Genomic DNA, 15,396 nt, shown 5'->3' on the forward strand with positions numbered 1-15,396 from the left:
AACTATTATGGAGCTTACTACTGTGGTAACCCTCTCTACTTTGACCAAAGAGGTTTATGGGGTTCTTCTTTTTCTTTGGCCATTGGCATGAGATTTCGCCATTGATCCTCGTGAAGGCACCCCTTTCTTTTTTTTGTATTTCACTTCTTTCTTCTCTCTTCAAATCTCTTTTTTCCTTTATATTCAGGTACCATTGTTAATGCTAAAGCTTCTTTGCGTTTTTCTCATGATTTTAAATTATGCTTTTTATAATCAATTAAGTTGTAATTTCTATGAATGATTCCAAAAAATAAAAGAAAAAAAAAGAGGAAGATAAACAGATTTGAAAAAAAAGAGAGATTTAGACTTAGAATTTTTTTTTGTTTTTTATTATGTTTTTGAAATGGAAGAAGAGGAAGAAAAAGAAATGAAGGAGACATAACAGGAGGTTGAAAGTTGAAAATAATTAGTGGTAGGGTTAATTTTAGAATTTAATGTATTTTTTAAATGAAGTTAATAAAAAGTTAATGATTGGATATTTTTGTTGAACATAATTTATCTTTTATGGATATAAAATTCATTTAATTCTTTCGTGGTCAATTTTGTTAACGTTTAAATTTTTTATGGTCAGAAATGACTATTTATTCTATATAATAATATAATAGAGTAAACTACTAAATTCGAAAGTTCGTAGCGCTGACAAACAAACGTTAAAAGATGCTAACGACAAATAAACCCTTTCGAAAGATTTAAAAACACAATAAAAAGAACTAAATATTAAATATATATTCTAAAAAGTAACTTTAGAAATTTAATTTTGATGTACATTTTTGTAATTATTATTAAAAAAAAATTTCATCTTTAAAATTTGATAATTTTTTATCAAGTGAATTTTTAAAAAAAAAATTTATTGTGAATGATCATATTTTTTTTTTGAAAAATAAAAAGAAAAATTTAGAAATCATATTTTGTTCCGAATTTCTTCGTACACCTTTTGAATATTTATTTAAATATTACTACAAAAATTTAGATTTAATAGATAAATTATTTGTTAAATATAAAAATTTGTTTGTTATTTATAAAAAATATAATATTTATTAATTTTTTTATTATATTTTTAAATTATTCAAAAATTATTTTATCAATAACATCTTTTAAAATTTTTTTATCCGCGGCTAAATCTTTTTAGAGAAATTCTCCACATACAAGCATATTTTTATACAAATCTTTACAAGTCATTATATTAACGCGCTTGAACCGTTACTGCACGTTCTTCTTCCTCTTCCTCTTCTTCTTCTTTTCTTTCGTTTCTTGCTTTTTCTTTCTCCTTTTTCAACCGTTACTACACAATTTCACTGCACCTTCTTCTTCTTCTTGCTGCACATTCTTCTTCCTCTTCCTCTTCTTCTTCTTCTTCTTTTCTTTCGTTTTTTGCATTCTCTTTCTCCTTCTTCATTTACGTGTTTTTGTCTCTGTTTTCTTTCTTCGTTATTCTCGATTTCCATTATTTTTTTATATCAAGCTCTGAAATCGTTTTTGAAGAAGAAGCAGCAGAAGATGAGATGAGGAGGAGAAAGAGAAAGAGTTCTGAATTATGCATAAAGTGTACTTCAGCGAATTTTGGGTGCATTTCTTAAATTCTTTGGGTGTAGTTTTGTAATCTTTTTGGTGTATTTCTGTAATCCTTTGGGTGTATTTCTATAATCATTTGAGTGAATTCCTGTAACCGTTTGGGTGTATTTCTGTAATCTTTTGGGTGTATTTCTGTAATCGTTTGGGTGTATTTCTGAAGTTCCATTATCTTCAAAACGATTTCAAAGTTTGATTTCAGAAACCATGAAAATAAAAAAAAAAACGAAGCAAGAATACTAGTAATAAACGCAAGTAAAACAACTAATGCAAAGGCAAAGAGAATAACGAAGAAATACATAGAGAAAGAGGAAGAGGAAGAGGAAGAAGAAGAGGAGGAAAAGGAAGGAAGAAGAAGAAGAAGAGGAGTCGTTCATAATACACGGTGAGTGTAGCGCTTTGGAAACTGAATAACGCAATAAAAGAGCCGTATATGTAGTAACTTGTAAAACTTGTAAGTCAAAAAGAATTGTAGCCGCCCTCATCTTTTTAATACGGATTGGTAGTCAATCCTAATATAATGATTAATGACAGATTCTTCCAAAGGTCCAGGACTGTAACCGCTTCTTCAACCAAAACTAAACTATACTTGTATGATTACACTTTACACCTTCACTTTCATTTCGATGGCTCTGCCGAGGAACCTCCTCTCTCGCCGCCACCTCAAAACCCCACCTTTCCCTCACTCTCACAGACTTGTCACCACCACCAATCACCACCATCACCACCACCACGACAACAACAACAAGAAGAAGCAGCCCCTCCACGCTCTCTTCATGGAAGCCGTTGGCCTCAAACACCACCACCATCCCCAACAAGAACAAGAATCAGAATCAGAGAGCAACTTCGAGTTGAAGAGAAACCTCACACAGTTACAGCAGCAACTCGGGACTTTTAACAAACACGTGCCGGTCATTAACACCAAGAGGAGGAGCTTGTTTTCTGTCTTCACCAACCAGCCTCCTGAACACGACACCCAGATTGTGAACAACAAGAAGAGGGAGCCAATGGTCTTGAAGGAGCTTTCACCAGAAATGGAGGTTTTTCTGGAGCTTTTGTTCCAAATGGGGTACTTCAACCATGCCAATTTCGCAAAGAGTAAGGACATGTTTGATCTTAGCTGGTTTGATACTGAATTTGGAAGAGGGTATATAAAGTTTGCGGCGCAGAGATTCGGCAGGGACAAACAAGAATTGGCCAAGTAAGAATGCTCTTTTATGTTTGGTTTTTATAAATGGGAAGATTAGTTACTATGAATCAATGTGAATTACTCAATTAGTTACTTAATGGTTACCACATTGTTATATGTGTTTGATTTCAATCGAGAATATATATGCATATAGGAGGATGTCAAACTGTGACTGTTGATCATGAAGAGGTTCAAGTATAAATTTAGCTAATCCCTCTAGTGGGATAAGTATTTGTCGTTAATTTTGATTAGCAGAGTGACTAATGAATAAATTGCACTGTTTTCTACTTAAGAGATGATTTTGGATTGTATAGGCTTTTAGGTTAATGAGTTGATAAACTACCATGCTATGGTAGGTAGCTAAAATCATAGCAATGATATCATTATTTTAAGACCTGTGAGTTTGTGATTAGATTTTCTATACTACCTTGAAAAGAAGTGGGTGACTTATCAAGTATGTTAGATGTTCAATATAGGGTTTTGACTTCTATCCAATCCGAATTGGGCTTTTTAAGTGATTATCTTGTATGCAAAGTGTGACATGTTGAGTACCACTGAATCTATTTGAGGAGTTTATCCATCTCAGGTCTTGTTAGATGCCAAGGATATTTCTTTCCTGTTAGTTGATTTTACTGATAGTTGATATGTGGTTGGTCTGGCGACTTCAAAACACAAGTATATGCTTTAAACTCACAAATAGTAACTGATTTGTGATTGTCATGATGAAATGAATGTCTAAAATATCTACTTTTGGGATTCTGGATTTGTTTTTTTATATTTAGTAGACAATTATTGCATAGGAGAAAAGAACCTTGAATTGGTTGCCATACATTAAGCTATCTTACATTGTGGAGAAACTTTTTACAATGATCAAGTTTCTGATTCTAATTCTATGATATTGCCTATGCAAGCTTGCAAGTGGCTAGATTTGCATTTCCCTTTAAAACTGGATTGGTTGCAAATTACATTTTCATTTCAATTTTTTCCCCGGTGTTTATCTTTTGTAATTTTCTCTGAATTATTAATTTCTATAATGAACATGAATTTTGATTCACAGATGGCTATCAGGAAGTGCTTTAAAAGAAGTGGCGATGTTTGGCTGTCCCTCCGTCGACAGGGCAAGTGTCTTTCCTTGCAAACGACTACGAAAATTCTTTGAGGTTCCAGAAAACACTGTAAGGCATAAGTGCACCGAATACTTCCACTTTGTGTTCTAATATATCTATCATGTACCTGCTTGCTGTTGTCATTTACAGTTTCATTCTCCATCAGGTTTGCAGCAAATGCGCGCTGAGAGAATCTTGCAAGTTTGAAAATCAAAGTGTGTGGAAAGGTGACACCAAGATTTTGAACTTCGTTGTGGTCATGAAGGTACTTACCTCATATGATTTAGAGATGGTGCACCCTAAACTGGTAGTGCCTGATACAGTGAAAAACTCAGTCCGTAAATTGCTGAAGGAGGCTATGAAATTGAGTCAAACCATATCTGATTAGCTTTTTCCTACAAATCTCTTAGAAGCATTTAGAGTCTCGTGAAAATGAAATATGATTTAGTCCAACCAAGTTTATTAAACTCCCGAGTTAACTCCTACAAGTTCAGGTTCCCAAATTGAGTGTAAAAGCTGAGTTTTATGATTGAAGTTTACTAAAACTCCATGAGCTTAGGCAAATTCTCAAGTTTGATAACCTTTGAGTCTAGCCTTCACATTTTAACCAAGTGGTTGCTTGTGAGCATACTTGGGACTTCCAAACCATCTTTGAAGATGGATGCTTTTACTGCATGATCCTAAATTGTTATCAATTGATGCTCAAAGGCAATATTCAACCCACCTGAAGAAGAAAACCACTCCAGAAATTCAGAAATTCAGATGAGTGGTGAAGTTCGTTGCACAATGGAATCATATCACTTTTTTTAATTGGTCTTTGCTGTCTTTCTCTCAAGTCTTGAATACAGTGTCATTTCATATTGTGTATTGAATTTAACTTATATAACCTATGTAACAAGTTAACTTGATTTTGCTATATTTTGAAAAACATATCCCTTGAGATTTAAGTAAAATAAATTTGGTATTTGGTATTTTCTAAAATTAACATTAACCTCAGCTAAAAAGTGGCTTAGAGAAGGTCATATGAGCTATATAAATACTCCTTCCATTTCAAAATAATTGTTGCTTTCACTCTTTGATTTAGATACATTAATTTTTCAATGAAACCAAAGAAGGAAAGTGCAAGTATTTTGAAAGAGAGGGAATAGTAGGGAGTTATGAATTGGGTAAAGTATATTTTTTATTTTTGAAATTTGTTAAAAAATTCAAAAATATCTCTAAGGTTTATTTTGTTTTAATTTTGTTCTAAAAGTTTTTGATTTACATCAAATATACTCTTGGCAGTTAGTTTTTCAAAAAGTTTAGGACCAATTCAGTAACAATTTCAAAAGAACAAATTTTAATACAAACAAATCTAACATAATTGTCATGCATTATTGTTAGATTGGTCTTAAATTTTTTGAAAATTTAGCTGTCGGTGACATATTTTATGCAAATTGAAAACTTCAAAGACAAAATAAAAACAAAATAAAATTTAAAGATATTTTAAAAATTTTTGAAAAGCTGAAGAACACAAAATATACTTTAGTCTTATGAATTTTATTAAGCTTGTCATGGAATAGGAAAGTTAGTTTTTTTTTCTTGGTAGCGGAAAGTTAGTTTAATTTATCCGGGTTTTTTTTTGTCAGGAAGTTATCCTTATTCTTTGGGTTCTCGGGAGTTCTTAGTGGGGCTTGTATGAGAAAAGGAAATAAATTATCCATTAGCATCAGCATTTTGGAATAAAGGCCCAGAATGTTAAGAGGAGAGATACATTTAATTTCTTTCTAGACACATTTAATATGGCCCAGAGCTCACATTTTTGTTTCTAACAATTGAAATCCATTTACCAATTGAATCCTATTATATCTAGAGATTTACTTCAATAAATTGGTTCTGTATATGATATTTTACTCAATAATTACTTTAGATATTTCGATCTAACATTATTTAAATATCACAACCTAATTACATGTCCTTCGTTGTATTATTGATGTTTATAAGTAGTTAAAACTATGCTATTCTTTTGTCAAATCTCAATATCCAGCTTTAAAAAGGGAATAATAAGAGTAAACCAATTCTAAAAATATCAAAAACGAATAGGATAAAAAAGAAAAACAAAACAAACGATGGGCACATCCTAGTACCAACGAATAACGATAGCCAGTAGCCACAACAAGAATGGACCAACAAATTCGTCCCCATCTCACAAGTTATGGAGAACTGCACATGATATGGCAAAGTTGAAAAAAATAAAAATAAACGGTGGGGTATGGAAAGGAAGGACAACAGAATCAGAAAGATATTGAATGACGTGAGGGAAGAAGCATAGTTAGCATTTGGCAGAAATTGGTATTTGTCTGTTTCTTTTTGTCGGGAGGGAAAAAGAAGCAAACTATATGAGGCAGGCATTTATGTATTTTCAATTTTTTCATTGTTCAACATTATTATTATCGGAAATGTTTGGTAACCAAAGAAAATCGGCCAAAAACAGTTATAATTTGCCTTATTTAGCATTTATTAATTGTTGCGACAATTAATTAATGTTGAATAAGGCAAGTTCTGACTGTTATTATTATCAGCCTAACTATACGTTCAAGTATTTTTATATCCAAGTTCAATCAAGTAGGTCTAAACTTAACAAAAATCACTTTCATTACACATGCGTGTACACACACGCGTTTTAATAACGCTTCTTCGTCTTCGTCTTCGTATTCTTCCTTCTTTTTCTTCGTTTTTCCTCCTTCTTTATCTTCGCATTCCTTCTTCTTCGCGTTCTTCCTTCTTCTTCTTCGCCTTCCTCCTTCTTTTTCGCGCTCCTTCTTCTTCTTTGCGTGTTTTCTCTCAATCATTATTCTTTTATTGTTGCTGTTGTTGCTGCATTTTTTATTTTCCTCCTTATAATGGAGGTTCATTTGGATCCAGAAATGAACCGAATTTGGTTCATATTTAGTGAATACTTAACAGTAGTAATGTAGTATCAAGTGAACCTAACTCAATTCACAAATCAACCGAATTCGATTCAAATTTGGAAAAAAAAAGTGATAAACATTCAATCAACAAGAAAAAACATATTTCAATTCATTTCTGCATACAAATGAACTCAATTAAACTAATAGATGAACCGAATTTCTTAAAGAATAACAGATTTAGTGAATACTTAATAGTAGTATCAAGAGAATCTAACTCAATTCACAAATGAACCGAATTCGGTTCAGATTCTAACAAAAAGTGATAAATATTCAATCAGCAAGAAGAGCACATTTCAATTCATTGCAAATGAACTCAATTAAACTAAGAGATAAACCGAATTTCTTAAGGAATAACAGATTTGGTGAATACTTAAAAATAGTATCAAGTAAACCTAACTCAATTCACAAATGAACCAAATTCGATTCAGATTTGAATAAACAGTCAAAAAGTTACTTAAAGAATAAAAAAATTGGTCAATATTTATCAGCAATATCAAGTGAATCTTAATTAATACACAAATGAACCGAAATAAGTTAAGAAATAAACAGAAATTATTTAATGATGATATCAGAAAAAATCAGAATTAATAAAGATGTTAGCAAAATATTGGTATTATTGGTGATGGCAATAACGAAAAAGGAAAAGAAAAAGAAGAAGACGCAACATTGAGAAAGAAAAAGAAGAAGGGAAGAAGAAGAATTTTCGCGAATTTAGAAGAAGAAGAAGAAGGAAGAGGAGGAGGAGGACAAGGAGAATGAGAAGAAAATAGAGAAAGAGGAGGTGCATGATTTAAAAAATTGTTATAACAACTTTGTTAGACTTAGTTAAGTATTTTACTTGGATGTAGAACTTTATTTTATTATTATATATACATGAATTACGTATTACATGTACCATATAAGTATGTAGTATGTATATACATTAAATTCTGCTAGGAAGCTAATTGAGTATTTATACAATGTATGCAATGAGCTATTTATTTGGCCTAATATGAGTTTAAAAATAAACATTCATAATAAATTACTACTAATTTCTCAAATACAATACATCTATACTATCTACAATAATCATCCGGATACCAGAGATAATAAACATCTGATATTCTACTGAATTGAACATTCCTAAACCCCATTATACACATTGTACAGATATTCCATTAGTTCCCTATTCTTCTTCACGTACATTATTACAATACAAAATACATGTAGTACGTTGACCGGTCTTTGCCACATTTTTGCACGTGCTTTGATTCTTTCCAGTCTCACTCCGTGGCGATATTACAATCAATGGGAGGCGCTGCCTCTCAATGCGTCACCCTCTATTACAACTAATCTAATCTAATCTAATTCGAGGAATGTATTTGCCAAACATTATCTTAATAATGTTAAAATAAAAAATAATTACGGGATTAAATTATTGCTGAAGCAAACACAAAACACAATGTACTTAGAATAAAAAATAATTTATTTCTTAATGAGAAACGAAGTTGGAGAAAGAAAGAAAGTAGGGCACACACGTTTGTGGCAAGGGATTGAGAATTGGACGAAGCACATTGGCTGAAAACATAAAAATGGATTGGGTAGAGTGGGACCCACAAGAGTCATGCAAAGCCGTGGGGTCACGTGAAAGTCACCACCCTCCGCCACCAACATCATCGGCTCCTGTCTTCCTTCTCCACGCAACGCGTGTCGCGTGCACGCCACTGTCCCTCTCAAGCACGTGCAACCCTACACCTACGTACGTGCCTCCTTTCCTCATCTGAGATTGAGATGGAATACCGTTACGGAAACGACGCTATAGCTGTAGAGCACACTTTTTGAAATGGGTATTTCTTTAACGATTCTATGCCCGAAAGAGCCAAGTGGAAATTACTAGAATACCCCTGGCATAGTTTCAGCCTTTTCTTTGTCTTGTTGTTACCAGGATTGTCGAATTATCCATGTTCACATCTATCACCATCACAAAGGCTCATGGCATTTTAACATCAGTTTTGGCTTTTCAGGTCAAATAAGCGTGCTTTGAAATAATGCAACCTTTTTTGCTTTTTAACCATCAACTCCCAACCCTACCAAACAAAGCTTGGCTTCTAACTTCTACTTCAATAATTTGACACTAACTAGAGCGTTTTTTTCTTCTACTGCATTTTTTTTTGGATGATACAAAAAATTCATTAAATAGGGTGGATTTGTTGACACTTGTATTATATATTTGCTTATAATATTCTTATATGTATTTTTCTAAACAATCCTTATTTAAATAGGGTAATTTTATTAAAATTATTAAACACGTTATTTATTTCCCAATTTACGTTATTATTTACTTTTTGGCATCACTTATAGTTAGCTGGTGGAATACTTCATCGTGTTATTTTTTGTCTTGTCAATACATTCTTTAGTTATTTATTCATACTTTTATGCTTGTTTAAAATTCTTAATTATTTTCCATCCAAACAAACAAACATAAAAAAATTTATTATATTCTACTTCATCTTTCCTAATTTCGTAGAAAAATTTACTACATAGTTCAAAGCTTCCAGATTAAGACTCAGCGATAAAAACTACCTGACACAAGAAGGTCCGGTTTCTCCCCTCCCTTTTTTTTTTTGTTTTTGTTTTGTTAAGACAGGTGTTCATATGATAATCTTTGCAAGATCGCAACAAGTGAGAAAACATTTACAATTCCTAGCCCAAAAAAAAAAAAAAAAAATCAAGTATTCCACTTCATAATCATAAATATGCTAGTATCTCTCTTATTTACAAAAATAAATATAATTTTGGATGACCCTACCCTATTTTCTCCTTGTATATAGGTTAATGTTCAAACTACTAAAAAAATTATACGAAACAAAAGAAAAAAAAATATTATTCAAGTTAAACATTTTATTAATTAATAAATATTTTATTAGTGATTTAGATTAATTATTGAGTACTACAGTTAACTATTAAATATTAAGTAACACAGTCACCAAAAAAAAAATATTAAGTAACACGTCGTATTATTAAAAGCATAATACGAGCTAAATTGTAAATTTTACTTTGCATATTGTCCTTAATTTTTAGGGACCGCCTAAACATTAATTTTTTTTAGTAAAATTTAACTCAATCTTTGTTTATTTTCACAAAAAAAAAATAAATTTGATTCTCAACTTTTTTATTTTAGTAATAAAAATTAATTTTGTGGGAGTTTTATTTTTAAAATTTTCACACACTATTAATAAATTTATTTACAAAAATTTTTTAAAGAAAAAAAATGTTAGAACAAATTATTTTTTTATTAATCCTGATTCATTCATATTGAATCATAAAAAATTATATATCATAGTACGATAGCATACCTGTACCCATAAAATTAATCGAAGAGATGTCTCAATCTTTCTCAACTAAAACCTTCTGTATTCCTGATAGGACTGAATTGTAACTCCTTTGATGGAAAAAAAAGCGATAGAGGCGGTTTTGGTATTTTGGGAACCAAAACCCTAAAGTCACTATTTATATTTGAGTATGATACTCATTAAATCTTAAAGTCCAAATAAAATAATATCTAAAGCCCAAATAAAGATAGTATCTGATTTTATTCTCATTTAATTACAAATCAAAAGTAATGACTTATTCAATTTAGCATTTATAACAATAAATGAGATCACCGTTATATAAGTTATTTAATTTGAAATAACATAATTTGTGATTGTAATTAATATATGTATTACCCACAAACAAATTAAGAAATTAAATAATTTCCCAACAAATAAAAATAGTATTGAATGGAGGTGTACATGGATCGGGTGAAATCACATTTATTCTAATTCAGATCCAGCTTTAAATATATATCGAGCCTATTTTTAGACCATAGACCTGATGTAATCTATATACATTCGAGCTACAATTATATCGGATAAAAACTAAGTGAAAATCGGGCCTTTAATTATAATTTTATGCATCTTTATATCTCTTTTCTAGTTTCACAATTATTTTTATTAAAAATAAATGGATTAATTTATAATTACTATTACACAATATTAGTCAGAAAACACTAGTTCAAGACAAAACGTATTATCTTCTTGAATATTAGTATGGGAGAAGCTCCAAATCTCCAACAATTATTTCATGTGATAAAATTCACTTAGAAAAATATAATAAATACTTATCAAATTCTAAAATTAAAGCATAAGTATGAATCAATACTAATAACATCAAATATGTAAGTCACATATGAATAACACAAAATATTATGTATTAGTTTAAAGTCTTGATTGTGTACTAAAAATATAAACCTTTTTTATACATAATTATTTTTATAATGACCTACAAACATGGTCAAAAAAGAGTTAAGTTCCTCCTAAAGGTATTGGGCTAAAAGGATGGAACCCAAAAGAACATCTTGAGGAGTTGAATTTCTCTTCAGTGAGAACTATATTGGTGGAAGTAGATTGGTTGGATTTGGAGTGTAAAGGTGTCATCTAGTTGAAAGAAAACCAAACTAGATGTCCCTTCACTAATGTCACATGTCAAGAGTTTTAGTTTAACGTGTGGGAATCAACTTCCTACCTTTTCAGTTGACAAGACTTGAGGTGACAGGGGTACCTAAAGATATTTTCGAAAGAGCAGTGAACCAAATGTCAGACTAAAACCATTGGCCAAGGGGTGTCCTCTTCATCATGGTTTTACACTATAAAAAGGACCTCAAGCCACCTCTGTAAAGCACTTCAACTTTCACCCTCACCTTCAACCAGACTTCAACTTTCACCCTCACCTTCAACCAGACTTCACTTTTCACCTTCACCTTCATCCTTCACTCTCACTTTTCACTTTCACCTTGATCTTCTTCTTCTTCACAGACCTTGAAACCCTTTTCATCCTTTACTTTCACCTTCACCTTCATCCTCTTCTGAGAGCTTCTCTTCTCTGTAAATCATTCATGTCCACTTTAAACAAAGCTCATTCATCCTCTTGTGACATTAGTGGAGGTCTCAACACTTGTTCTCCACCTCTCTTCCTCACTATTAGTTTTTGTATTGCTTATTTGCCATTAATAGAAGTGTCTTCCTCACAAGTTTACTCACCCCTAATCTCTCATCTTAACTATTATTTTTCACTTAATCTATTTTTCACGAAATCACCCGAATCATTTGGCGACTCCACTGGGGAGGAACACTTTGACGTGATGGCTGAATCTAGCAATACTCATCCTGGGCAGAATCGACCACCTAAGCAACGCTCAATAACTCATCGGGATCTCAACCTCAGCTTGGGATCACCTCAAGACGAGGACGGGCACAACCAAGAAGAGGAACACATGGAGCAGCAGAATCTGGGTGCAGGAGGAGAAGGAGCTCATGCCCATGCAAATTTCTTCACACCCCATGCTGGAGGTACCACTGGCATGCACACTCATGTAACCATTTCTGCTCATGTGTACAACTATATGATAGACAACCAAAAAAAGATGCAAGCTTTGATCACAGAAATGATGGCTAGAGATCAAACGAGGTATAGAACCCCCTCACCGCCTCCATTCACGAACCAGGAGAATATGGAGGAAGACGAGAACACCCCAGTCACTCGTAAGGAGTTGGCACATATTCTAAAGGGCAAAGGAGAAGCAAGTGAGCCCACTTGGGAGATAAGTCCACCATTCGGGCATCATATTTTGGCAAAACCTACCCTAAGGGGTACCAACCACCTACCTTTCGTAAATTTGATGGTACTGGAAGTGCCAAAGAATACATCCTGTCATTCTTGGACGATCTTGGGGTGTTCAGGAACCACCAGGAGCTCAAGATCAAGGAGTTCTCAAAATCACTGACAGGAAGGGCATTCACGTGGTATTGCAAGTTGAAAGCCAGTAGCATCAACATCTGGGAGCAATTAGTAACGGAGTTCTGCAACAAGTTCCTGGAAGAGGAACCCTCCATGCACATCATGGACCTGGGGAGAGTGAAATAGAGACAAGAAGAAGGATTGGTGGCGTTCGTCAAGAGGTACAGAGATCAAGCCTTACTTTGTATAGACACTCTCCCAGAGCCATAATTGGTGTACGAGTATATTAGAAATGTGGAAGATGGATTCCAAATTTATCTTTCTATGAGCAACATAAACACTTTCTCTGAGCTCTTAAAGAGATCATCTGACATAACAGAGGCAATGAAGTGCAATGGAAGGAGATATAAAGAAGTTTCTCCTCTGGAAGTGTGTGCCGCTGATGGCAAGGGCAGAAGGAGTTCCTATTCTAAGGGTTTTAAGAAAAACAGTCCTCCACCCCCACTACCTCTCTCCAGAGCTCGGGCCATGGTTGTCGTAAATGGATGGTTTGAGGATGGAACATTAAACCCAGAACAGATAGAGAGCCACCAACATCTGAAGACTTGAGAGATCCAAGATATTGCATGGTGCACCGCAATAAGGGCCATGGGTTGATTGATTGTTATGTGGTGAGGACGATGTTTCATAGGCAAGTGAAGGAAGGGAAGATACTCCTAAATGGGGAACAAAACCAAGAAGGTGTAAAAAGCACTCCTTTTCCTCAACATGATGTTGGAATGATAGGCGTTGAAGGAGAGGTAATGCTGACAGAGATCGTAGATGAAGCAGAAGAGATGGTTACTATGGAGGAGTCCTTGGATGAAGACACATTGACAAGAGGTCTTTTGAAGTCTCGAAGTTGTAGAATCATGTTCAACCAACTTGGCTTGGAACCCCACATTCAGAAAGAGGTGGCCAGAGCTCTAATAGGAGTCATTCAGAAGCATGAAAAAAGTTTTGGGGGGCATCAACGCTCAGCTCACAAGATTAGCAAAGGCCCATGCAAACGCCCTGGTGTTTCGGGACCCTGACTCATTTAATGGGGAGTTCTACCATAATAAATCATTGTACGTGGAAGCAGTGGTAGAAGGCATGAATGTCAGAAGGGCCTTGGTGGATGCTGGATCAGGGGTAAACATCATACCCACTCATATATTTCTAGAAATGGGAGGTTCTGCTGATCAGATAAGGCCTACTCAAGTAGGGCTCAATACTTTTAATGGAGTGGGTGTGAAATCTAGAGGGTGTGTTAATGCTGTCTTGGAGGTTGGCCCCATAAAGACCAATAATAAGTTTCATGTGGTGGATGGAAGCTCTAGCTACCACATCCTACTGGGACGTTCATGGATTCATTTACATCGGTGCGTTCCTTCAAGTTGGCATCAATGCATAAAGCCTAGCTGGAGAGGGAAGGATATTAGCATCTCAGCCACTGTAACACTCTTTGATGCGGGAGAAGCACATTTAGTGGATGCGAGTTTCTATGAAGAGCTTGCGTTACCAGGGGTCAACAAAATAAGGCATGTGCAGGAATGCGCCATCGGAACACCCAGATAAAAAGCAATACGGAAGGACACCCTGATGGAGGAAGTACCAAAAGAAAACACCAAAAAATAAGCAACAGCAATCGAAGACCTAGGGCTTCGTAAGAAAATTCTCCCAGGTGGAGGATATCGGTGGTGTATCCTATAGGAACTCGGGGGTCCAGCGGAGGAAAATTACCAGAACTCTCCTAGCCCCGACATCCTAAGTGTACAAGAAAAAGAACATCTGCAAAGCAGCATAGAAAATGCCCCTTTCCAACTCCAAGATGAAGCAAAGCAGAAGGAGAAAGAGTTGGAAGAGATTAATTTAGGGACTGAAGAACACCCGAGGCCTTTGTTCATGTGCAAAACTTTAGGGGAGAAGGAGAAAAGGAATTTGATAGCATTATTAACAGAGTTCAGAGATGTGTTCGCTTGGAACTATGATGAAATGCCGGGGTTAGATCCAAACCTGATAACCCACAATTTAGCCGTGAGGAAAGGAGCAACTCCTGTCAAGCAAGCTCCTAGAAAATTCTCCAATGAAATAGAAGCTCAAGTAAAGAAAGAAATCGAAAAGTTACTCGTAGCCAAGTTTGTCAAACCAATACAACACCCCTCTTGGTTAGCCAACATAGTGCCAGTGAAAAAGAAGAATGGGCAGATCCGGTGTTGCGTGGATTTTAGAGATCTAAACAAAGCTTGCCCTAAGGATGATTTTCTCCTGCCAGATGTTGATCCTAAATGGGAGGGTCCTTACATTGTTTCTGAAGTACACCCCAATGGACACTGTATCCTGCTGGACCCAGATCATGGAACAACCACTGGCCCCATCAATTTCAAGTATGTCAAGAATTACTATGCTTAATTTCAGCTTTAGTAGTTAGAATTTCAATTCCAAAATGCTTCTTTATCAAGAGCCAATGTTTATGTTATATTATTCTGCAAGCTTCCTGCAATGCACAAAAAAATGCATTAGCAATCATACACTCAAAAGTTATGAATGATGCATCTTAAGAAATTTGCAGTACAAAATATTTCTGAAAAGTGAAGTGCCCCACCCTCCAAGCTCCTAAAAAGAGTCGAGCATAAATAGGGCAAGAAAGTTATGGGTACCTTCCTTTTCTTTGCCTAAAAAAAAAGAGGGATGATTTGATTTAATATAATAATTTAATAGATAAGGAAATAAGAAGGGGAGAAACTCTTACCCTTTTAATTGG

The 15,396-nt window shown here is 34.2% G+C and overlaps 2 protein-coding genes across 2 annotated transcripts; both read left to right on the top strand.

Moving 5' to 3' along the window:
- Positions 1-2,128: 2,128 nt before the first annotated feature.
- LOC112772671 (uncharacterized) lies at positions 2,129-4,867 on the top strand. Its single transcript, XM_025817641.3, has 3 exons — positions 2,129-2,809; positions 3,855-3,972; positions 4,070-4,867. Exons 1-3 carry the CDS (start codon positions 2,202-2,204, stop codon positions 4,289-4,291), a joined length of 948 nt encoding a protein of 315 aa, XP_025673426.1. The 5' UTR covers positions 2,129-2,201; the 3' UTR covers positions 4,292-4,867.
- Positions 4,868-13,745: 8,878 nt separating this feature from the next.
- LOC140181349 (uncharacterized) lies at positions 13,746-15,044 on the top strand. The gene is made up of 2 exons (XM_072224889.1): positions 13,746-14,159; positions 14,346-15,044. The coding sequence occupies exons 1-2, from the start codon at positions 13,746-13,748 to the stop codon at positions 15,042-15,044; spliced, it is 1,113 nt and encodes a 370-aa protein (XP_072080990.1).
- The last annotated feature ends 352 nt before the right edge of the window (positions 15,045-15,396 follow it).

The sequence above is a fragment of the Arachis hypogaea genome, chromosome 18 (assembly GCF_003086295.3).
Source record: "Arachis hypogaea cultivar Tifrunner chromosome 18, arahy.Tifrunner.gnm2.J5K5, whole genome shotgun sequence".
Classification (NCBI taxonomy): Eukaryota; Viridiplantae; Streptophyta; class Magnoliopsida; order Fabales; family Fabaceae; genus Arachis; species Arachis hypogaea.

What these genes read in the sequence shown, in the direction of transcription:
- LOC112772671 (XM_025817641.3), top strand. Translation starts at nt 2,202, where the DNA reads ATGATTACACTTTACACCTTCACTTTCATTTCGATGGCTCTGCCGAGG. An exon ending in GACAAACAAGAATTGGCCAA is followed by an intron (nt 2,810 to 3,854) that starts GTAAGAATGCTC and finishes TTTGATTCACAG; the next exon opens with ATGGCTATCAGGAAGTGCTT. An exon ending in TTGAGGTTCCAGAAAACACT is followed by an intron (nt 3,973 to 4,069) that starts GTAAGGCATAAG and finishes ATTCTCCATCAG; the next exon opens with GTTTGCAGCAAATGCGCGCT.
- LOC140181349 (XM_072224889.1), top strand. Translation starts at nt 13,746, where the DNA reads ATGAATGTCAGAAGGGCCTTGGTGGATGCTGGATCAGGGGTAAACATC. An exon ending in AAGAGCTTGCGTTACCAGGG is followed by an intron (nt 14,160 to 14,345) that starts GTCAACAAAATA and finishes TGTATCCTATAG; the next exon opens with GAACTCGGGGGTCCAGCGGA.